This window comes from Dicentrarchus labrax, unplaced genomic scaffold (assembly GCF_905237075.1).
Source record: "Dicentrarchus labrax unplaced genomic scaffold, dlabrax2021, whole genome shotgun sequence".
Lineage (NCBI taxonomy): Eukaryota > Metazoa > Chordata > Actinopteri > Moronidae > Dicentrarchus > Dicentrarchus labrax.
Genome location: NW_026136721.1, coordinates 34,215,523 through 34,240,049, shown reverse-complemented (window position 1 = coordinate 34,240,049; position 24,527 = coordinate 34,215,523). Strand labels below are relative to the sequence as shown.

The 24,527-nt window shown below is 39.6% G+C and overlaps 1 protein-coding gene across 1 annotated transcript in view; it reads right to left on the bottom strand.

The window, feature by feature from the left end:
• LOC127354096 (venom factor-like) overlaps positions 1-24,527 on the bottom strand; it is a 25,362-nt gene extending 835 nt beyond the window's left edge. The window contains exons 1-43 of the mRNA XM_051383749.1: positions 24,380-24,527; positions 24,279-24,296; positions 24,135-24,170; positions 23,622-23,657; positions 23,152-23,341; positions 22,840-23,005; positions 22,537-22,607; positions 21,825-21,916; positions 20,953-21,035; positions 20,726-20,813; positions 20,218-20,320; positions 19,533-19,647; positions 18,745-18,860; positions 18,407-18,553; positions 17,708-17,923; positions 17,401-17,601; positions 16,631-16,786; positions 15,850-15,979; positions 13,929-13,997; positions 12,798-13,112; positions 11,742-12,024; positions 10,828-10,913; positions 9,803-9,942; positions 8,994-9,200; positions 8,668-8,728; positions 7,964-8,047; positions 7,671-7,874; positions 7,141-7,216; positions 6,623-6,782; positions 5,945-6,058; positions 5,472-5,628; positions 4,979-5,142; positions 4,274-4,429; positions 4,124-4,183; positions 3,749-3,839; positions 3,001-3,052; positions 2,604-2,691; positions 2,164-2,253; positions 1,791-1,896; positions 1,436-1,525; positions 1,253-1,336; positions 626-706; positions 200-347 (exon numbers count right to left, since the gene is read on the bottom strand). Coding sequence (XP_051239709.1) covers positions 200-347; positions 626-706; positions 1,253-1,336; positions 1,436-1,525; positions 1,791-1,896; positions 2,164-2,253; positions 2,604-2,691; positions 3,001-3,052; positions 3,749-3,839; positions 4,124-4,183; positions 4,274-4,429; positions 4,979-5,142; positions 5,472-5,628; positions 5,945-6,058; positions 6,623-6,782; positions 7,141-7,216; positions 7,671-7,874; positions 7,964-8,047; positions 8,668-8,728; positions 8,994-9,200; positions 9,803-9,942; positions 10,828-10,913; positions 11,742-12,024; positions 12,798-13,112; positions 13,929-13,997; positions 15,850-15,979; positions 16,631-16,786; positions 17,401-17,601; positions 17,708-17,923; positions 18,407-18,553; positions 18,745-18,860; positions 19,533-19,647; positions 20,218-20,320; positions 20,726-20,813; positions 20,953-21,035; positions 21,825-21,916; positions 22,537-22,607; positions 22,840-23,005; positions 23,152-23,341; positions 23,622-23,657; positions 24,135-24,170; positions 24,279-24,296; positions 24,380-24,459 — 5,210 coding nt within the window. The 5' untranslated portion in view covers positions 24,460-24,527. The remainder of the gene's footprint in view (positions 1-199; positions 348-625; positions 707-1,252; positions 1,337-1,435; positions 1,526-1,790; positions 1,897-2,163; positions 2,254-2,603; positions 2,692-3,000; positions 3,053-3,748; positions 3,840-4,123; positions 4,184-4,273; positions 4,430-4,978; positions 5,143-5,471; positions 5,629-5,944; positions 6,059-6,622; positions 6,783-7,140; positions 7,217-7,670; positions 7,875-7,963; positions 8,048-8,667; positions 8,729-8,993; positions 9,201-9,802; positions 9,943-10,827; positions 10,914-11,741; positions 12,025-12,797; positions 13,113-13,928; positions 13,998-15,849; positions 15,980-16,630; positions 16,787-17,400; positions 17,602-17,707; positions 17,924-18,406; positions 18,554-18,744; positions 18,861-19,532; positions 19,648-20,217; positions 20,321-20,725; positions 20,814-20,952; positions 21,036-21,824; positions 21,917-22,536; positions 22,608-22,839; positions 23,006-23,151; positions 23,342-23,621; positions 23,658-24,134; positions 24,171-24,278; positions 24,297-24,379) is intronic.

Genomic DNA, 24,527 nt, shown 5'->3' with positions numbered 1-24,527 from the left:
CTTCTTAGTTTCAGTTTCTAGTTCTTGTGAAATAGACTGCAAGAATCCCAATTTCTCATACTTTGGTAGCTTATATGAATGTGATAACAGTGATTACCTGAGCATAACTGTGCTGAAATTAAACCTGACCTCCCAAAATTGGCATCGTTTTATAATTTTTTTGTGACATGTATATTTGTTTTTTTCTTGCTCTTCGTACCTGTTGCTGTCAGTATCAATGTTCCACTGGTCCTCTTTGGGGCCGATGATGAGGTACTGGGAGCCCAGCTTCAGGCTGAGTCCATCTCTGCAGCCTCCATGAGACATGAACAACCTTTTCTGGCCCACTTCAACTCCAGACTCCAAACCTGGATGGTAGGAGGACGGGATTCAGAGAATATATATAGCTGAACTAGATAACAGAGCTTAAAATACGTGTCAATTATGTGTCAATATGTGTCCATCTGACAAGGTATTTGCATTACATACTAGTCTATTGCAATGTTATTTGTTTGAAAATTCTTCATTGTTTTAAGTATCTCAGGTAGTAGCATCCTACTACTGAGATTTGAATCAGCTGATAATCTTTTATTTTGAAAAAAAGGCAGATAACCATAAAAGACACACATCCATTGCATTGACTTACCCAGTTTGATAACTTGTGTGATCTCCATCTCGTATTTGTCGTAATAACTCTGAGTGACATTTAGCACCTTCACCTGGAAAACTGAGGCCCAAGAAGAAATGGATAATCTTTATACCATTCATAATTAGGCCTGTGGTGATGACACCATGACATTTGTTTATGAAGTTTATGGTAGAGAGGAGGAACCCTAATTTTTTTGCTGTTAACCTAACTGGTCTTCTATCATTACAGCAGGGTCAAATATTTTAAATGTATACAAGACATAGTGCATCCTAATAGGCAAATTGCTGCAAACTTTACTAATACAGCATAACAATAAATATATTGTCTTATTATTAATCCTACCAGCAAATCAATAAATTCCCACGAATAGGTAACTTTCCACTATTTCAGTTTCATTTTCCCAAACACCTTTCTTATTTGTTTATGTTCTTGATTGCTAAAGAGCTGTTAGTCATTTCTATAAAATACTAATTGCAAAGTTAATCTCATATTATTCTCTCATTAATGCTACTGTGATCATTCAAGATATATATATATTATAAAAGCATTTGCCCTGCAATAACCCAATAAAGACTTGAGACTGCATATATGTTAAAGATATGAGTGTGTGACAGTGTATCATACCGTGGTGTAAACTCTTGCAGGCAAATGTCTCCCGTTCTTTGTTGGAGAAGTTTTCATCGTCGATTTTGGCGACACAGCAGTCTCCTGGAGATTAGGAGAAAATAAAAAAATACTTTGAAAATAACTGATGCCATCAACACACACATCCACTGATTCACTGTTGCAGACTCATGCACACGTCACCCTGCGTGCAGCGGCAGACATTGTCTCTGCAGATCTGAGTGAGCCCCTCTTTGTCCTCCCTGGGAGAGTAGGTACGACTGCAGCGGTGATCTGTGGCAAAGAGAGAGAGCAGAGCTATGACACCTGTCACCATCATATTGAAAGCTGCAATATTATTTGTTAATATTACAATAAATAAAGGGTTTTTTTGGTAGTGAACAATTTATGGAATGTTTCATAATGAGGTAGTCTGCAGTGGGTCTTGACCAGCTCAGAGGAAAGAAGGTGGGACTAAAGACTGATCTACAATGACACCATTGTTTGAAATGTTAGTAAAGCCTTTCCACTTCCACTTCCACCACATGTGCTCTCCTACCTGGGTTGTAATACTCATAGACAGTAACCGAGGATGGCTGGAGGAGGCCAACTTTGAAGCTCTGCTGAAGCCTGAAGATCAGGATCTCTGGCTCTCTGTGAGACACCTGAGAGGAGGCCACGGGAGGATAATTTAGTGCAACATTGAAGAGAAGCACAAAGATTACAGAGCCAGTGAGAATATTAATTTAGCAAGTATGAGGTCCTGGTCCAAGAAGCTTATTTACAGAGTTATCTGTGTGACAGTGCTGCTTACAGTCTAGATCCAGATAATTAAACCTTCTTCTTGGAGGGACAACTTTGAATTTGAAGTCAATGACAGGAAGCAGCCAATCAAACAAGTTGATATGACTTAATCTCCGTAGCCATTTTACCTTGAACAGGTGGATGATCAGAGAGCCTCTGTCACTCAGGTTATCAACAATCTGGAAGTTATTGATGTAATGGTCCACTGAGTTGGACAACTGGACAAACACACACATACAGAATCAGTTAGCAACCGTGGCCCAAACATTCGACCAGTCTCATCTTCACTGTCGCACATCAGTAAAACTTCACAGCCAACATTTACTCATTAAGGATTTTATATATGCAAGATTAAGAATATGAATATAGCAGCAAACAACTTGCTGTGTAAAGATATAGTGGAGTAAAGGTGTCCTCAACAGAAAATGACCTCACACTCCTCTGTGTGTGTTGTTCCTCGAGCTGCTAATTTATTTTGATCTGAGATGCTAGTGCAGCATCTAGTGGCAGTGAATGTCATAAATGTAACTTTAAGATTAAGACCAGCATCGCAAAGGAGACTGATTACCATCTCCAGGTCCGAGTTTTCTGGGGTGAAGCCAGTGGGCAGACTTATATCCAGAACCACCATCCTGACATCTCTGGGCCCTAAAGCCCTGTGGGACAGAAAGAGAGCAGCACTGATAGAGGATACTAAACGAAAGAGGTTGTTAGCAGAAAGACAATTCATCATGAACAGATCAGAATGGGAGGAAAACACTGGTTAAACTCCTCGGACATGGCATACTGCATTTAGAAAATCCTATCAAATGTGTCATCCAGCATGAATGATGAAGGCAGCAGTTAGGCCAGTCCCAGACGAGATACATTATCATTCAATTATCATATCAGTTGGACCTTAAAATGAAAATGTAAGTAAGTAAAGCAAACTTAAATGTTGAAAAGGTTAAACATACATAACTCACCTCACTTTGATGGTGATCTGGTAGGATTTTTCTACATCTGCTGGAGGCTTTTCTATTATGTCATAGAAACAAAGCATTATTTAATGTACAGAGGTTGGGTTTCTTATGCTACAGACATAAATGTATATAATACTTTATCTTAATCAGTTATGGTACAGTATGTTATTTTATTCTTATGTTACTACTGTAATAATCAAGTTATAATTTATATAAGGTCATTGAAGGTGTGTTGTGATATGTTACAAAGTACATCTTAAAATGGATGAATGTATTAATCTTATTTCTATGTTTGTTTTACTTATTTATTTTTGTTCATATTGTCTTTTTTATTTCAAAAAGCACTTTATAATTATAGTTTCGTAAATTTGCTTACTAATACTTACTAATATTTTAAATGTTATGCTTTATGTTGTGATGTACGATGATTACTTTATTATATTATATTAAAAATATCAATAAAATGTTATATTTATGTCATAGCAGGTGTTAAGAATTAAAATTAGGTTTGCAATTACAAAAGGAAATTTGATCAATTTTGAATTTTCTCTGTTTGTTATATATTGTTGTAATTATGTCACATTTTATGCTGTTACATTTCAGCATATCAAGGAAATGGAACAATCCAAGAGAAGATGTACAGTATTTCATCCCTTTGAAGATGTAAACATGACAGAAACAGGATAGAAAACAACAACACTGAAGAGCGAGACATCACTCATATATGAGACAGAGGAATAACTTGAGTTACCGCTGGATTCTTCAATATTGACACTGAGCTCAAAGTCTTTGCAGGGCATTTTCTCATCCACCTCATGCAGCTGGTTGTAATAAGTCACAACCTTATGTCAAAGTTCAAGTAACAGGAAGGCACACAACATGTAAAACAAAAGAGAGATACAAGAGAAACAGTAAGTGTAAAAAAACTCCATATAAAAAAGCCCATATAAAGAATTAAGCCACTTAAAAAGAAAATCCTGCTGTATTTATTAATTACATTTTGAATGGAATTTTTTTAGTTACAAAACTAACTGAATGATACCACTCTTCATTTACAACCTGTCATGTGATTGCACCTTTGATTCCATTCATGTATATGTGCATATGCATAAAAATGTGAGCGTACCTCCAGTATACCCTGTCCGTTCCCTTGAGCCTCCACTTCCAGATCAACATTAGCAGGCAGCTACGAAACAAAAGATTTTTTTTTTTTGTTAAAAAAAAAGTTATTGCACCCAGTAGCATTTTCAAATCCTAAAATGTTTAAGTCTCTCACCCTGGAAGAGCGAGCAGCATAGGCGGTCTCCGGGTTGAAATGGTAGCGGATTTCCTTGCGTCCTGCCATCCTGACGTCCACATTCAGACTGAGGTCACCAGGAGGAGGTCTGTTAATCAGGTACTCTGACAGCGCCTGGAGCACCACCATGGTGGACTGGGGGGGGGGGATTGATAATAAAGACAGTAGTAGATTTCATTTTTAAAAGGTTCATCTTCAGTGAAATAGTGTGGCTTCAACTGTAAAATACTTTGCTATTCAAAAAGCTCACAGATCCTGTTAGGAACACAGGTTCTGGTTAAAGGCATCATAATATACTGAAGACAGTGCTAAACTTGTGAGATGCACCTCACAACAACACCTCTCTGTATAATGCAATACAGTTCAACATCCTCCAAAATGATCTTACATCACTTTCGACAAAAACTGAATATTATAACTTCTATTTATTGTAGGGCTGTACTCATTTCATAGGTGTTACCTAACAATCTGAGTGTAGGCTGTATATTTACTGTATATAGATTTACACTGTACACATTCATATCCTTCACTCCATCAACAGAACTGTGGTCCACAAGGCTTTGACTCCTTAATCTGAATGGTCTTGAATCAACTTCTGCCTCACCATAATGTAACAGACAGTCAACCGTGTAGGTAAAGAAGATAGATACAGCTGAGCTGAGCTGAGACTCGCCCTGCAGTTACCTGAGTGGAGCCAAAGCCTCCTCCTCTCCTCCGCTGGTTGTTCAGCCATTTAAACGGAGCTGCAGCTTCCTCCATGCGTCGCAACTTGATCAGAGCCAGCAGGGCGTACCCGGTCCCCTCCAGCGTGAACAAGGTGTTCTTACTGTCGGGCCAGTGGCTGCCACCTAGAGGACAGAGTTCACAAGTTATCAAAATAAAATCTCCAGCTACTTCCAGATTGACAGCATCATTTGGATATTTCTGGAATCTGTAACAAATAAGAGCGTCTGCAATGTGCCTAAAGGGAATAGAGAAAAAAGTGGGTTACAGTAAAGGAGGAATGGAAAATAGAAGCACTGATATGTGAGCTTTAACAGATTGTTTTAGTTCATAACAGATCTGACATTTGACAAAATATAAAGTGAGTCAAACAGTTCTATAAAGGGGAAATGAGTAACTTGATGTAAGTTTCTCTGTACTGTACAAATGAAACAAGCCTGAGTTGACAGGATACCTCGAGCTGCAGCTCTGAGTAAAGCTTGTGTCGGGTCATAGCGCGGTGCCTTCCCCGCCAGAGCCAGCGCGTACGAGGCAATGGCCACGGTGTACGGTCTCCTCCCGCTCATCACCAGTGATCTCTTCAGGTATTCAGCTGTCTTATGGATAACTCCCTACAGCAGTGACGTACAAAAGTGGTTTACAGGCCGCAAATAACATTTGACTAAAGATGGAATTTAACTGCTTGACACAGCCAACTCTGCAGATTTTCAGTTCATTTCCATTTTATTTATTTATTTATTTTATTTTTTTTTTTTTTTTTTAACTCATGTGAAGTGTCTTTGAGTTACTTGAAAAGCGCTCTATAAATTAAATGTATTATTATTATTATTATTATTTATACAGTGCCAAATCATAGCCAATCTTATCCCCAGGACACTTTTCAACAGAGCATATAAAATGAATCTTTCAGATTTTTGTATGAATTACGTCTGTGTCCACGTTTGGATCACTGCAGGAGATCCCGGCCTGCCTGGCCTCAGCGAGCGCTATGAGGACGAAGGCTGTTAGGGTCACCCCAGGGTCGTCGCCACGGAGACCGCCCTGGAAACGCACAAGCAAAAAAGAGGATTATTTATTAAAATCTTGAAAAGAGAAAAAAAAAAAACACCATTGGATACACAACACCAGTTTATTCAAATGTCTGCAAATCAGTATCAACATTTTTTTTTTTTTATAAACTTTTCCAAAATTCCTTTCAAAGATTCATTGCATTCCTCTATTGAAGCAGAATGACACATTTGTTTCTGTGTGTCTTCTAGGACTGAGTTCGTCCTGTATGATGGTGTACTTTTGATGCAAAATGGCAGCTCTAAAAAGATCCTGAAGAAGTCAAAATTAATGTTGAAGTTTTATTTGCTGAAAAGATGTCAGACTGAAACTGAACAGCACCATCAAGCTACAACGGATCCAAAACAACAGTTGTGCTTTCATTATAGAGTATTTTGATATTGATATATTTGAGAGTGGAAAGGATGGAGGGACCAAGGGGAGAGAAAGAGGAGAAAAACCTGTGAAAAAAAAAAAAAATCAGATACATGACGTGGGTGTGTGTGTGTGTGTGTGTGTGTGTGTGTGTGTGTGTGTGTGTGTGTGTGTGTGTCTCACAGTCATGGTAGTGCTGTAAACTGGGTTGCTTTCTACGAAGTTCCCCCCATGTTGTTGTTTGTTCTTCACTAGGTAGAGCAGGGGCTCGCACACTTGCTGCTCGTTGATGCCAACGATGGAGTGAGCCATGGAGAAAACTTTCACCACGTACGCCGTGATCCTGACATTCAGGTGGACTGTGATTAGCCTACAGTTGAACACTTTCAAACACACACTAACTTACACTATTTAACAGATGAAGTAACAAGGAAATGAATACGTACATCAATACATACTGACTTTTTAACTGCTGCTCTACAGTCTTTCTCAATTTAATTCCAGAATGTGGCACAGTGCATGCATTCAAACTATTAACTACTAACAAATATTACATTGGCTCCCTTTTTTTTAATCTGATGTCTTAATGCGTGACGCAAGAAAATCACTGTAACTGAAGTCACTGTCCACCTGATTTTGTTGGAAAATCTCACAGGTTAGAGACTTAGCTAAATATGTAAAATGTACAGTTCTGACAGTACCATGTACTTGCACCTTCCCTCCTGTAGGGGGGGTAAGATCCATCACTTTTTCTGTATGCCAGCTGGTTCTCATAGCCTGAAAACACAACATTGAAGCTTTTAAAGAGGGGATGTGAAGGAGTGATTTTAACAATAAAAATAAATGTGTGAATGTTGCTCCCAGCATGTTTGCTCCCATGTTTCTAACTATACATCAATTCTTCCATCCATTTTTCATCCATCCCTGCTGTAGCTAGCTCTCCATCCATTAATGTACTCAACTATGCATCCATTCGTCCATCCATCCAACAATCCGTGCATTTATTCACATACACCATCAAATCAATGAATATTCAAAATTATTTCATCCATCCATCCAACCATCCATCCATTCATCATACATACAGCAGTCCTTTCAATTTATTAAATCTTTTTATTTCATTTGTATCCACTCATTTAAATGGCCCTCAATCATGCATCATCTTTACTTTTTTGGGAATATCCTTTGTCCCTCCATCCATTTATCCATGTGTTCTTTGCATCTCTCTCACCTCTCCTGATGTATCGGAGAGCCTCAGCCTTGCGCTCCACCCCCACAGTCTCCCAGCTGTTGGTTCGCTCCAGGTAGAGGGTAGCGATGAGTGGCAGAGTCATGCTGGCCAAGTTTTGCTCCACACAGCCGCCGGGCATGTGGATCAGAGAGGCCAGAGAGTCCTCACTGATGGAGTTATCAATGCTGTCTGCCAACACATTACCTGGAGTGGAGGGGAGGAATCAAGAGTCAGTCCTTTCTCATAGTCATTTCTCATTATAAATCCTTATCATAACTCTCTCAGGGACTGACCTCTGACATTGATGAATGTCTCTGGCAGAGAGTTTGGAACAACTGACTCCAGTTCGATCCTGCCCACACGAACCGTCTGCGAGCCTGTCGTGGATGGAAACAGAGCCATAAAGTTAAACTTCATACAATCTAGCCCAAACCTTGAAGTAAAACAAACATATATATATATATACACACATATATACATATATATACAGAAAAAACAGACAATTGTGAATAAAAAGCTTGTAATAAAAGTCACTAGGGCTGGCAAAAACAGGAACAAAAACACACACAGCATCTATGACATGACTAAAAGACAATGAAGTTATGAAGAATTTTTTGTAGTTTGTAATTGTTGTAATTTGTAATTTAGTTTTGTAGCTGCCTGCTAATCTTGATCTGGAAGTGGAGGCTCAAGGGAATGGACATTGTTGTTGTTACCACACTCTAGGATCCTTATGGGCCAATCAACACTTTGCACAAACCCAAAACTTGTAGCAATTTCAGTCTATGTTCATGTTTGTATTAACACTTATCAAAAAAATATAGTCCAGGTCGGAAATAGAATAGAATAGAATAGAATAGATTTTTTGAGCTTCAAGACTGTGAGCTCCACTTGAACTGGTTAATACTTTATTGTAACTCAGATATAAAAATGTGGCGTATTACCATGTAATTAAGAGCAGATAATACGAAATCATGCATCACTGCGATCTTTTTACCTCCCTCAGCAGACGGGTTCAACACCGCACTCCAAACTTCAGTCTTCTGCACTCCATCCATCTGTTTGGGTGAGGAAAAAATGTATTATAAAAGAAGATCTTTATTTAAATCTATGTTACCTTCTTAACACCTTTTTTCTATTTACTTCTGTTTTACATACTGTCTATAAAGCAGAATCCAGAATATCAACTTTCCTGTTTGAAGCAGCTGACTTCTGTTTTTTTAAAAGAACAAAGAAACTGCCAAGAGGCAGACGGAGAAGACAAACTTTACTGGGTCCAGTAAATATACTGCCATGACATCTTCCCCATTGAGGGTGACTCACCACCACCCGTAGAACTTTCTGGATGCGGTCTCCTCTCTCATCTCTGCTGACCACCATCACCTCCAGAGGAAGTTTCCCCACCACCAGGGGTACGATGGTGTAAGGCACCACAACAGAAGAGCCGGCTGGCAACGACATTTCTTGCGTGTGTCTGTCCTTGAAGGCAATGCTGCACATGTTTTCTGTCTTCATCAGCACCACCCTCACCTGAACGGAGAGCAGTCACAGCACATTCACTAATGCCCCAGATTCATTTGATTCATGTCATTTTATTGAACTGGCAGAGAGGAAACAGAACAGACCCAGCGTTATATTTTTAGCCATGCTAACAGTCTGTCGGCCATCACTTTGGTCTAGATTAACATATCTCAATTACTATTAGATGGACTAGATGAATTAGATGGTTCTCCTAAGGATAAATTGTAATAACTTTGGTGATCCCTCACTTTTTATCTAGTGCCATTTTTTGGTAACAAATACATACTACTTTGATTCATGATCAAATAAAAACTAATGTCAATCCCATCAGCCTCAGCTGTAATTTCTTTTTGGTGCTCATTAGCAAAACTGAGATGGTGATCATGATACTTGTTAAACACCAGCATGTTAGCATCATCCATATAGCCTCACAGAGCAGTTAGAATGGCTGTAGATTCATAGCCTTGTTATAATTTCTGTAGAAAGAGATTTTTCAAGTTCTATCTATCAGGCTATTCCTATTGTAGAATAAAAATTCTATATTTACTGAAATCATCGGCTGAATACAAAGGAAGTGGCTGTGCTGGGTGGTTTTGAGGTGACTTTCTTACATGCAGGTCTTCGTCGCCATAGTTATGGACCACAGCTTTAATCTCGATCTGTTCGTTCCTCGCCACTGAGTACGGCAGCTTGAGGTCCACAAAGAAATGCTTCCGAGCTCTGAAGTTGTAAGGCTCGGCAACACAGAACCCTACAGACATTCAGAGGCATGTTAGTGATGGGTCTTCTGTACATGAGTGAATGTGTATGAGTATACAGTGCTGCTCAAAAGTTTGTCTGCCTCACGGTGGACTGATGGAGCTCAAATTTTATTTTAGATAAATATATAGCTTTCCACAGACATATGTGCTGATACCCTCTTATTGAGGTCCTCTGAGATTTATTTTCCTCTCAGCTAGGGCGGCACTATGCGGTAAAAACATCATATTGCAATTACTTTGATAGACATTGCGATTGCAATATAATTCACAATTATTGTTGGAATGATCATATTTGCATCATACATTCAATTCGAAGATCATGATGATGTGAAATATTTCGGGGTCTGTACCAAACAAACATGTTTTCTTACATCTGGAGAATTTGTAGGCCAGGGTATCTCTGCAGAACTACAGTACTTCAAAATAATGATGGTTTATTTCACATTTTACCTTTATCAAAAAATTGCAGCATCTGTGATTTACATATTGCATTTTGCCGTATTGCAATTTCGGTAATATTGTAATTAATTGTCCAGCCCTACTCTTGAAATGATTGATCTGTATGGGTGCACTTCAGTAAGACTCAACTGACCTGGTTTGATCTGTTTCAATCTCTCATTCATTGGTTGATTTAGCCCAAATTTTTGTGCCACCTGATTGTATTTGCCTGCTTGTTTTAATGCAATGTTTTAATTTAGTGTTTTCAATACACAATTGATTTCCTTAAAAAAAGTATATGGAACTGATAAACATGCATATACTCTAAATGATGATAATTATGTGAGTTATAATCACCTGCCTAAAATGTTGGAAAAAAACTGAGAGCCACAATGTGATTGGGCACCTTGACTACCATGTCACCCTCCTCCTCCTACCTGTATGAGGCGATGCGCTGATGGCCAGAACTCCCCACTCTGTGATGCTGTCAGGTAGGGGTTTGTCAAGGTTCTTAGACGCCAACCTGTATATCAGATTCATGTCGCTGTTAACACCAGCAAGGAGGTCCAAAACCACAGCTTCTTCATAGCAGATGTAACAAAAATGGTATCGTATAGCTGTACAAATGTTAATTTACTGTATTAAAGTGAAGATAAGACCTAAGATTTAAAGTGCTGATTGGGGTTGACTGATGCATTTCACATTGCAAGCACACAATGCACAGGATAAGCAACACATACAGGTATCTTCATTAGTATAGAATACAATTGTATGTGCATGTGCACACATGCTGTCGTAAAGGACTCTGAGCTGTTTATTTAGTGGTTATCACTGAACAAACAAAACATGATGCAACACAGGGAATTCACAGTGTCAGCTGTTTTGTCTCGCATGATGAAACAGAGTGAGATACTTTGGATCATTTTTTAACCTTCGTACTACAAATATCACTAGCTGGATTTGGATAAGACTTTTAGGGATCCAGTTGCTGGTCTGTTCCAGCATTTTCAACTTTATGTTAACAGACACAGGGGCATGCTACTGTAAACTGTTTGTTTATAATATACTGGGCAGACAAGATTTTCAAATAGACACTCAAACTCAGTCTACACCACCATTGCTGTACACCAGAATCTTTCAAATAGCAAAACCATCTTAAAGGTTTATTAACCAGTTACAAAACATGACACAACATATGTATTCTTATTAGCCGAGTAAATCTCTGTGTCATGTTTAAGGGGTGACTTGTTTACTGTCTTGTTCCTGTAGAGATGATGGACTCAAACAAACTGAGTCACATACTCCCTACTACAGTTCACCCATATACAGCATACTCTAATCTTTCACTCACCCATCTCTTTCTGCCTGGCTGGGCAGGTTAACATCCATCCACAGCCAAGACTCATAGAACTTGGATCGCAGATACACTTGAGTCTCATCCAGGTACTCCTCCCACTCTCCCCCCTCTTCGTCCTCTACTGCACTTGAAAGCAGCAGATCTTCTTCTTCTTCTTCTTCTCTTGCCCTGTTTGCATTTGTATAGGTCATCTGAGGTGATTGTTCAAGCCGTCCAGATTGTCCAGGTTGTCCAGCTAGTACAGGTTGTATACGCCTGTAGTTCACAGTTGTCCAATCTACATAAACACATTAACATATGATTAGTCTTATAAAATAACTCAAATATATCAACCTAGAAGCTGTTGTGCCCTGTGGAGCTTCTTGTAAACAAACAACATTTATGTTTACATTAGTGTTTCTAACTAAAACATATTGTGTTTATTTATGAGGTCTAAAAATGTGTTTCATTGTGAAATATTTGCAAAGCCATTTTTTTAAGTATTTGACATCCATGTTTACTAGCTTGCAGTCTTCCTTTTCCCTGCTTTTGCTGGTGCATTGTTTCTCGGGGTGTAAATCAGGGTAAAAGTGTGAATCCATTACCAGTAATGCAAATTGCATCAGCCGCACATACAAAAACCGGGACCCACTCATAAAAACACAACTCCATAGTGCTTATTGGAGGTCAAATACTCTCTAAAGTACCTTTGATGAGCTAGGTGGATGGAATGATTCAGACTTGTATGCATGCTAGTAGCATGGTTCTAGGGATGGTCAGTTCGGTTGGTATCAGTTGGTCAGTTCATCACTTTTTCCTAAAGTCACCAGCAGGCTGACTACCTGATGGATTGCAACGAAATTTGGTTCAAACATTCATGACCCCCTCATGATGTCATGATCTGACTTCTAACACGATCATCAGATTAATGTTAGCATGCTAACACATTAAATCAATGCTACAAACAGGGTAAACATCATAACACAAAATTTCAAAGCAATGTGTCCAAGATTTCCTGCTAACTAAAAATCAAAAACGATGGAAAAATGAGGTTGAGTAAACAATCATTACCAAATTGATGCCGGGAGAGTGGAATGAGGCGCCCATATGCTTGCCCTGAATTAAAAATATGTATTGAAGGACGGGAGGAGGTGGTTGGGGGAGGTGTGGTGGTTGGGGGAGGTGTGGTCATGGGTGGTGGGGTGGTGGGAATCTCGGTGTCAAACACTTGATCCCTGTAAGTGGCGCAGCAATAGCGGAAGGCGCGGATGCACTCCCAGCCCTCTGTGATGTAGAAGGAGCGTCTAGTACAGGAGTACGGCATTGGGATCTCCCTGAGGCCGTCCTTACAGCAGCGATGCTGGAGCTTCTCCTTGTAATGACTCTCTGGAGAAAGAAAGGGATAAGAGAGGGAACCAGCAGAGTCAACAGTACTAGTAATGAGTGAAAGACATTGAGCCAGAGAGCCACAGCAGTTCCAGATGCGTTCAGTTTGTCTGGATGGAAAACTTAGATTTCAATGACAGGGATTGTCTTTCAGCGTCTCCCGGAAAATGCTGGTTACCTTAGTCTGTAATCAAATGTTTTAATTGCATATTTTTAAAATTTTAAAGGTCTACTGTGTTACATTTAGGAGGATCTATTGGCAGAAATTGAATATAATAAACACAGACATGAGGGGTGTTCAGTTAATTGCAATCTGCTATTTCACCACTAGATGGCACTAAATCTTACACACTGGTCCTTTAATTCAATTCAATTTCAATTCAATTTTATTTAATACATAAAACAATTGTACATTACAATTTTCACGTGTGCTGTGTCTTTGACCTACACTGAGTCATTTAAATGTCAGTTAACAATGCAGTAATGACAATAATTATTGTTACTAATAATAATTAAGCTGTAAGGGTCTTGTTTTGGTAACACCTTTGACTAAACTGTATAAACTGTTAGTATATTACAATATTACTTTGTTAATAAAGTTTAAAAAATGTAAAACAAGCTCTATTTGTTGTGACTGATCGCTACAGTATCTACCCAGCATCAAACGCCAGACAAAGTTAGTGATTAGCTGGTGAAGAGAGAGAGAATTTAGCAGCTAAAGAAGCCAGATATTTTTCTGTTAGTGGAGAAAATCAACAATCAGATGTGCTCCCTCCCACCTGTTTCCAGTTACAGAAAATCCTCATTGATACTCACCCAGCTGGGCTCTACGCTTCAACAGTTCAGCGGAGCGCCTCCTTCTGGCGCTGCCTGGACACTGCAGGGCTAAGGAGACATAAAGATAGTGTGTTTCTCTTATGTACAATCTTTTTACAAATATGCAATTTTGCATTAGTCATCCATTTGTAGTTATTAGGATTATTGTCATTTTTGGTAAATGAAGTAGTACTAATAGCAGTTTTTTGGGGTTTTATCTATTTATCCATTCATTTATCATCTGCTCATCTGGGGTCGGGCTGCAGTGGCAAGCCAGGCATGACAGATGTCACACTCTCAAGTAACACTTTCCAGCTCCTTCTGGGGGATTCCAAAGTCTTCCCAGAGCAGGTGAGATATAAAATCCCTGCAGCGAGTTCAGGATCCCGACGTCTCTTCGCAGTTAGACATGCATGGAAAAGGCCTCATGGAGGAATTGACGCAAAGGAGCCGTGGCTCTACTCCAAGTTCCCTCCAGAGCTGTCTGAGCTCCACAAAGCATCTCTAAGGCTGAGCCCAGCCTCATTTCAGCTGTTTGTATTTGCAATCTCTTTTTTCGGTCACTCACAAGCTCATGGCCGTGGGTGATGGCTAGAACATTGATGGGCTGGTAAATCGAGAGCTTTGCCTTGCGGCTCAGCTCCCTCTTCACCACAACAGTCCAGGACAAAGCCTGTATCACTGGTGAACATTGCACAAATCCGCCTGTCCACTTCATTTTACTCATCACTCACTTAAACCTCAGACTCGGAGGTGCTGACTCTCATCCAGGGTGCTTCAGACTCAGCTGCAAACCACCCTAGTGCGTTCTGGAGGTCACAGTCCGATTAAGCCAATAGAACCATGTCATCTGCAAAAAGCAGAAATGAAATTCCACTTTTCTCACCCTGTGAGTGCCTGTGCCTTGAGATTCTGTCTATGAACAGCCCTGCTACCCCATACTCCCTCAGTGTCCCCTCAGTACTCCCACAGGATTCCCCGGGGGACACGGTTGTAAGCCTTCTCCAAGTCCACAAACTACATGCAGACTGGATGGTCAGACTCCCATGATACTGAAGAGGTGTGTCAGCCAAGACATCCCAACAATGTCCGGAGCCCTCAGCATCAAAAACTATGATGAAACTGTCTCTCATGAGGACCGCCCAAGTAAAGGAAGCCCAAGATCTGCTGATCTTGATGATGAGTTCATTACAGCCTCAGAAATTGCCAATTAATGGCACCTCAGAGTAGAGCCCACATAATGTTTCACTTCAAGTAGAAGACACATTTCAACATCGATTGCACAGACGAGAATGTGTGAATCATGCCTTCATGGTCACATTACTGCAAAGACACCATTACTGAGGGAGACCAACAAGAAGAAGAGAATTGCTTGGGTCAAGAAACACAAGGAATGCACATTAGACCAGTGGATATCTGTACTTTGGGTTGATAAATCCAAATTTGAGACTCTATGTACCAGCCGGTGTGTCTTTGTGAGACACCTAGATGCTTCCCACCCTGAAGCATGGAAGAGGAGGTGTGATGGTGTAGGGGGTACTTTGCTGGTGACACTGTTGGCAATCTATTCAAAACTGGGATAAGTTCGACCACAGAATGAAGGAAAGGAAGCCAAGTAGTGTTCAGCACATATGGAAACTTCTTCAAGACTGTTGGGAACCATTCAAAGTGACTACTCCAATAAGCTGGTTAATAGATTGCCACTTTAAACAATCTAAAATATAAAACATACTTTTTTGTGTACCACACAAATCTGCATGTGTTATTTCGTAGTTCTCATGTCTTCAGTGTAAATCTACAATGTGGTAAATAAAAAGAAATAAAGAAAAACGAATAACAGTATCAGTCAACAAGAGATGAGAAAGACAAAAACGCAACACAAAGGCTGAGCAGGCAGCTGCTCCATGTCGCTTGCAGGTACCTTGTCTGGTTTGGGTTCTAAACCCAGAATTGGAGGCGTAGAGCAATCCTGCATCTGAGAACACCGCTGTGGCATCTCTGCCACCCCCTCGAGTGCAGCCAATGTCTCCATGCTCCACTACGTCCCAGATCTGTGGAAAAGGTCCCATTGAGGACAAGGTGACATGAGGTTTTTGAAGCTGTTTTCAAGTTTCAGTATAGCACATATATTATTATTAATATTTTTTTTATTTTTTGGGGGTCTTTCATTGCCTTTAATCGATAGTTACAGCTGAAGAGTGATAGGAAAGGGGTGGGGGGAGAGAAAGGAGCAAAAGGCCACAGATCGGAGTTGAACTCATGGCCACTGCAGCAAACACCTATCCAGGCGCCTCTCAGTATAGCACAAAACAAAAACACTGATGATGCTTGTTAGCAGCATATCCTGTTGGCTTTTGACAGCATAGCAATTTCAAAAGTGTATTCCATTATGTCAGCAAAAAACTAACGGTTATCATACATATTTGCAAATGATAGACAAACAACTTAAGCAACTATGATTATTTTTATCTGTGAACTATGCCTATAGATTGTGTGGAAGCAAAATGAAAAATTTGCGTTCCTTTCATATCTTTAACTATCTGTTGCTACTGCAATGTTTCATTGTGTCACTATAAGATATGCAGTGTTAGTAAGTATTAACGCTTATAACGCAACCACATTTTCTCTGCTTAATTGGTGAAAACGAAATGAGAGAACATCAACACAATCTCACCGTCAAATACAATCATAAACACACACACCTTCCTCTGTGTAAGTCTGTCCCTGTTGAGCAGATACACAGCGTTGTCCACAGCCACCAGGCTGACCTTTGCCCCAGGATCACCTCTGACCTTAAAATGAAAGCTCTTCCCAGGAGTGTGGTCACGATGTATGCCGTCCACCGGGCCGACTGTCAGCTGTAAGAGAATTAGTTAATTAATTATCGACACAAAGATGAACAAAAGCCTGAAGAACAGAACAAATAGTATTGGCCACATTCAAAACTATGATGCAAACAACAAATCATAAAAATTGGATCATAGGAGTAAATCAGAATTTAAGAACAGGGCAATCATTATTCTATATTTTTCTTATTGTCAATACAAATAGTATTACAATATTTTCTGACCTCCCAACCCTGTCTGTGGCACCCAGACCAAACCCATCGATTCCTACTGAAATTATATGTCTTTAAAACAGGAACAATTATATAGTTTTGTATTTTAAAAAGGCCAAACATTACTCAAACAAGATAAAAACACAATAGTGTATTTGTTGGAGACTATTTTCAGACGTGGATTAACGCATATTTGGTGCTCTATTGAGTATTTGGGCCAGCAGAAGGGTGTGTGTGTGTGTGTTCTTGGTCACTCTACAACTCTTTCATGGGATTTGTTGAAACTACACAAAAAATATTTTAAGGCACTTTTTTCATTTTGACAGACACATACAGGGACTTGCCAAAATGTTTCAGTTATGGAACCAGCTCTGTAAGCTACTCTAGTGACCTCTGAGAATGAGTTGATCTCACCCCTCCAACACAGGAATCTTCCACATCCACCCATATGGAATCTGGCACCACCTCCTCACGCCCCTCCCAGGGAATACTGTAGAAGGCCACAAAACGGAACGACGGCATCATCTCCGGGGTGATCGTCAGTCCTACGTGGGTGACCAGCTGACTGTTCACATTCTCGCGCTCAGCAACAACAATTTTTCCTTTATTTACAACCTGAGAGAGTTGGGGGGAAAAGTCAAGTTGATGTCTTTGTTGTGTCACTTGCTTCTTGTTCTACTTCCAAGTGTAAGGGAAATGTGATGATGTGTTATTGTCTCACCAGGTAGGTGATCTGTTTAATGAAGTCTCTGTGTGTCTGGTCTGCAGCAGCGATGGTCAGCCTCAGGGACAGTCTGTCTCCTACAGACACCCTGTTGGTTCCTGTAGATATGTAGAGGTAGTTCCGCTGGCGCTGGTTAAAGGGGACGTACGGCTGAACAGTGATCTGTTGTTTGGCCTGCTGCTCCGGTCTCAGGTTAGCCTGTGTGGTCTCAGCCTGGGAAACAAATCAACGTTTGTGGCAGTTTTGTCTTTACAATCTAAATATAGATGTCCAGCATTGTGGATAACATGAAGACATAAAGCCCAGAAAGCAACAATACAACCACACACAAATCCAGAATACTATACATCTCAAAGTAAGAAAGTTTTTTTTAAGGCCTTGAATCACAAAATCATATATAAAATTATATATCTAAAGGGTCTATGACAAGGATGTCCATATTTACCAATTACTAATGACATTATAATGTCTTCTGAAGACGCTCATATTTCAGGCTTTTACACCTTTGTACCTTTTATTTTAGAATTTAGGTAAATAAAGTATACAGTATAAAACATGATCAAAAGCAGTGCACTCTTTTCAACAGATAAGGTGCCATACATTCGTTAAAAGTTAACTTATCACAACATTTGTTGGTTTTAAATCCATGCTGGTGGGTAAAAGCTGTGTCTAAAAAGAACATGCAGTCATACTAACAGTGATAGTTTGTGGAGAGAGGTGATCGCTGGGCATGTTGATGGTAACTCTGGTGGTGCCGGAGGAGACGATCGTTGGACTGTCCAGCAGATTCACCTTCACCAGGACATTATGGGCCGGGGAACCGTCATGGTGGCTCACCTGGATCTGGACAGGTTGGGGAAAATTTCTCTGTGATTTTATAGATTTAACAGTTTTTCAGTCACAGCGAGCTGAAGGACACGCTAAGACACAGAAGATCCAGGTTGTGGCATTTCATTTTACTAGACAAAAAAAAGAAAACAGAGAAAATATCCAGGTTTAGTAGATAGATTGAGAAGACAGAGGGTGGTCCTTACTGTAAAGTCAATGGGCAGGCCTGGTTTGAAGTACTTTGGTATGTCTTTGAAGGATACAATATAGGGAGACTCCACAATTTGAATGCCAGTCTTCTCTGCTTCAACCAAATCACTACCTGCACAGGAGTAAATCATGGTTAATCAGCAGTAAATCACTTCCAATAACAACAAAGCTGAATAATTTCATGAACTTTCTCTCTGATATTTTGACTGGTTATACTATGTCACTCTATAAACATTTTTTATGTTTTTATTCACAGTATCTGAAGGGAAACAGATTATCTTAAAGGGTAAAAACTAAAAGTGTTAATACAATGGCTTGTCTTGTTATCTAATGCAGAAAATGAACAGGACTGTTTTTGCTTTTAAACATCTAAAATCACTCCTCAAAGTTTCAAACTCATTGCGGTTTTGTGCAGTGTCCCACATTTGAAGTGGAGACATAGCGAAGAGTCATACATTTTATGATGACTTGAGTTTGTCTAGAGGGCTAAAGGTTATATTGATACCATTGATCTGCGCTGTACAGGGGAAAAAACAAACTGTGGTCTGATTGCAACATTTTGAGGAGTTTGGTCTTTCTAGGTTGTGGTACAAAGAACAAAGCAAACACAACACCCCACATTACCCATGTGCACACTTTACCTTACCGACCCTGCTGACATTCACATCCCACACTTTGTGATCTTTTATTATGCTTATATTTCAGTTGTTTTTTGTCGAATTAATTACTGTGAAAAGATGTGTCTCTTCTTTTATAAAAAAATAATTTGTCATTTGTTTCTTACCTGATTTGGTGAGCACGGAGGCCTTGACATACACAGAGTGGCCAACCAAAGATCTGATGTCTGGGTAAGCTCTCTTGAGCTCCTCCATGCTCAGTCTGACGACTCCTCCATCCAGCTGCAGGAACACAGAGTGTACTTTTACAAAACATTTGTCAGAAATAAAGGCTTTTTTGCTGTTATGTTCACTGTTATGACCCTTTTAAAGAATTAGCAACTAATATTTCAAATTTTGACAAAACAATGTTAAGTTATGTTCCATTTACAAGCTAAAAGCTCCACAGTTTGCTCAATGAACCAGCTGATAATGATATATTATATAATAAGAACACCTTATCCACTGAGGAAGGCTGTGAGGTGTGGTTGAAAGCCCTAGAAAAATAAATTAAGTAGACTTTTTTGAATTACAAAAATAACAATTCACCTGTAATTTTTTAAATATGAAATTGAGTTAAACTCACTAACAGTAGTTCTATGCAGCTTTTAGCCTATTTCAGCTCACACAGTTGCACATGGATTGCATGGTTGAGTCTCATGGTTCTCATGTACTCCCCATATAAAAACGACAGGAAACAATTTCCAGCAAACAAGGTCAAAGTCCCATTTACGCAATCTGCATAGAACCAAACAGAAAACATATGTGACAGCGTGAATCAGCTGTGAATTTGGGGATGGAGCAGTGACTTACATCTGACACCTGCTTCACTGAAGGCAACCTTATCCTCTCTTGATTGATTTTCACTCCAAACACCACATAGGCTGTCCCCTGGACTGGCTCCCCATACAGGTAACTGAAACACAATTACTACAACGGTAAGTCAAAAGTCAGCAGGTTTCATTCATGTTTCTCTAATGTACTAGGGAAATGCTCATGTCATCAGATATCCTTATAAACAAGGTTTATGTGTTCATGTATGTTCTGGTTTCAGTATGAGGATCAAATGACCCTGAGAGAAACATTTTGCACCTCCTGACCTCTTTTGGACCTAGTTTAGGGTTAGGACATGGTTTTAGAGTTAAGGTCAGGATTAGGTTTAGGTTAAGTTGAATGCAGGATTGGTGCAGGGGGTAGAGAGTTAATAGTCAACAGAAAAAATGAGTTCAATCAATAGCAGTGTGGGTTAAAGTTCACTTTAGGAGGATATTGAATGAATATGGGCAAAGGACGTATAATAAATTGCAGTGGCATAACCGACCTGGCCGAGATCTCTAAAACCAGTTCGCTGTCATCAAGGTTGAGGAAGGACTTCCTGGGCGTCAAGGTAACATTGAATGCAGGAAGCACTGAAACACAACACACCATTAAAATATAAGAGGCTCCAATCTCTTTTCCAAAATGTTTAAAAAATGTGATGTAATTATTAGTGACAGAAAATTGCCACTGATTTTATTAGCAAAAATAAGCAAGTTTAATTTGACCTACCATATTTCTTCACCTCGAACTTGGAGGTGAATGTGTTCTGCTCCCAGTGGTCAAACTTTGCAGTCACCGTCCATGTTCCTTCACTGCCGTAGACAAACATATCAGAGAAAGTACATAAAGCAGAGGGAAACATTTTCGGGATTTTAGGTGTTACATGTATAATTTGACAAGGCTGAGAGTCTATAGCCATAAGTGGGATCTTGGTCCACAGTAAACAGGGAATTTTGACTTGATTATTACAATTAATCCTGAGATGGACTTGAATGTGTAAGCTACAATTAATGGCATTCTATCCAATAGATGTTGGGACATTTCACTCAAAATCATAAATGTGTATCACATGGTGGCACTAGGCAAAGTCAGGGGACCACCAGAGTAAACTGGATTAATCGTCTGGGAATCTGGTGTCTGTCTTAGATTTTGTGCCAATTTTAGATGTTGAAATATATCATTGTATAAAGGACAAACTTTAACCTGCTAGTGGTACTACAGGAAAAGTTAAGTGATCACCAAAGTCAGTAAGATTCACCCTCTGATGCACTTGAAGGTCAGTATGAAATTACAGAGAAGTTCATCAAACAGTTGAGACATTTCCGTCTGGACCAAACTTGTGGATTGGCTGAAACCGACAAACAATGCCATCCCAAGCATGTATCCCAAATTCGAACTGAATTTCGAGAAAATCGGGAAAGGAAAATGCTTGTTTCTATCCACTACTGTTGTGCAATTACATTAGGGGTTGGTTCCATTTGGAAAACCAAAGGAAGAGTGCACAACAAGATGATGTAATTAAACAAGCACCATTTGAACCTCGAACCATGAAAAACAATGTAGAAAACACGGGTCTAATTGACACCATCTCCTGATCTTACTTGACAAATTCGGAGAGAGCTAAAGTGTCGGTATAGATGCCATCAGCAGCACTGGTCCTGGAGATCTGTTTAACCACCACACTGTCTGGATTCTGAAACACACACACAAACAGGTATATATACATATACATATAACCTACAATTTAACCTGATATCACAGAAATATTATCAAAACCCATGACTCATTGTGTCTGCAAACGTATCACACTGCACCTGAAGAAGATCGAAAAAATCTTCAGACTCTCTTTTGGCATTATGCTCATCGTTTTTGCCTTGTGAGCATCCTTATGTGCTCCTGTTTCAATTAGCAACAACCAACAAAAAAAACAATTTACAAGTGATATAAAAGAGAAGAGCAAATCCTCAAAGCCTGTTTTTGCTAGCCTAAATGATTATTTAATTACCAAAATAATGTCTGCTTGATTGTTAATCAACTAATTGGTTAAATGACCAGTGTGTATGATTTAGTGGCATTGAGCAGTGTAGTTGCAGATGATCCTCTTCCAAGCAAACTACGGTGGCTGCAAAACAGCCCTATCAAGAGCCAGTGTTTGGTCTGCTACTGCAAGAACATGGCGGCTCACAGCCTCGGTAGATAAAAACAACCTCATTCTAAGGTAACAAAAACAGTTCTTATTTTCAAGTTATTATACACTAATGAAAACATACTTATGAATATCGTATTCCATTTCTTCCAATCGATCCTCCTTACCTGGATATCTATTGTGACAGAGCTGTCAAAGGACTTAAAGGATGTAGAGGACGCAAAGGCTCTGAACCGAACTGGAGAGGGAGAGAGAGTGACACAACTATTCAAGCTTTAATTTTCATGATTTGTACACCAGTCTAACAATAGTTTCACTTCTTGTATTGAAATGTCTTTTAAAAATACAGTCCTCATCAACCAAACTTGACCAGCAGTTTAAACCCTACTCGTTTTACACTTATGCTTGGTGGTTGTTTTGTGTCATTCATGTACCATTAACTTGTTTTCATCAGTCTCCTCAGTGCTTACCAGTATCTCCAGGGTTATAGATGGGCTTGTCTGTCTGGATGAAGATGTATCCAGAGTGAAAGGACACCATCAGTATCCTCTCCTCAGAGTGGAAGCCCCCAAAGGTCACCTTCAGATAAACAAACTTGTTCGTCTTCTCTTCGCGGTTCAGACGATCAGAGGGAAGCTGGGATCGGATACAGGATGTTGTTTAGAATCAGGAAAGGCATCATAATGAGGATGACTCTCCTCTCACTGTTTCGCTTTTAAATAATGCTGCTATGATCCTATTAAGTCATCATGTTATAAATAGGTATTTTTTAGGTGAGTCACCTGTATAGTCTTGAGAACATGGAATCCATTTTCCTGATTGAGTGTGACAGAGTCTTCGAGGAGCGTTGTGGTCTTTCCGAAGTCCTTGATGGATATGGAAACGGTGATGGGGTTGGACACACCATCTGCCTGGAGGTAGATGTTCTCCTGGCTGTCTGTCCTCAGCAGGTCTGGAGCCAGCAAGGTGAACCTGCAGGAAAACACCACAAAAAGCAAAGTATTCATTCCCCGGGTATGTAGATATAAAGTCAAACTTGATTTCAGAGCTCCTACAGTATCCTAATCAGTTTATAGGCAGGATCAAACAGGTAACTGCATTCTCTTATTAAGTTTGATGTATGTGTGAGAATAAAAGTGCAAATCCTACAATAGAGGTAAAACAATATATGGAGTAAAACTTAACCAATCCTTTAACTAGCAGCAGTTAGATTATTGTATTAATGGTTGTACGATCGGGCATTCAAATGTACCTTGGTGCAGTACTAACTGTCTTCCGCTCTGGTATTCTGCAAATAAAAAGGGCAAGTATTAATCATGAGTCACGACAGAGCACTGCCAACTAAGGCAGGGATAAAATAAACATGGCGTTAGAAGTCACAGGGTATTCAGCTTCAGTATAGTAACGTATGAAAATGAACACGAGGAGAGGGGGAAAAGAAGTGACATTTGTGTGGGGATAAATCCCTTCTACTGAAAGGAAAGAAAAAGGAATGTATGTAGTCTTCAATCTGTTCCTGGCAAACACAGTGTATCCCATCACATAAATGTTACAACTAAAGAGGCTAACAATAAAAATAAATCATTATTCTGAGTTTCACAGGAGAAATGAAATCATTATCTTTCTGAAATGATGTGCCACCATGACAAGAGTGGAAAACAGATATCTGAAAGATGGTCAGCTACCACTAAGCTCTAATAATTAGCAGAGGTGAATTAATCAAAGTTAATCTCATTTTATATTAAGTTCAGTTTTGGTTACTTACTCATGGAGGTCCCAGTATCTGCCTATTGGTGTAAATCTGGGGAAAAGATTTAGAAAATAACAACTTAAACTATCAGAAACTAGGTTGCAACTGATGACCTCAGTGCACACACACACACACACACACACACACATACATACATACCTGTCTCGCCAGGGGGGTCTGTAAAGAACATAATTTGATTAGTAAACACAACCTCAAAGATAGAAACTGTCCCAACAGTCAGCAGAAAACAGAAAATTTACCTTCTTATATTGTCAAACTGTCCATTGGCGTGGCAAATAAGCACAAGAAATAAAATGCTGTGCAGCGTCCACCGACCCATGTTGACTGACTGGGACCTTCAGTGGACTGTGGTCAGGAGAGAGAGAGAGAGAGTCAACTACTATATGA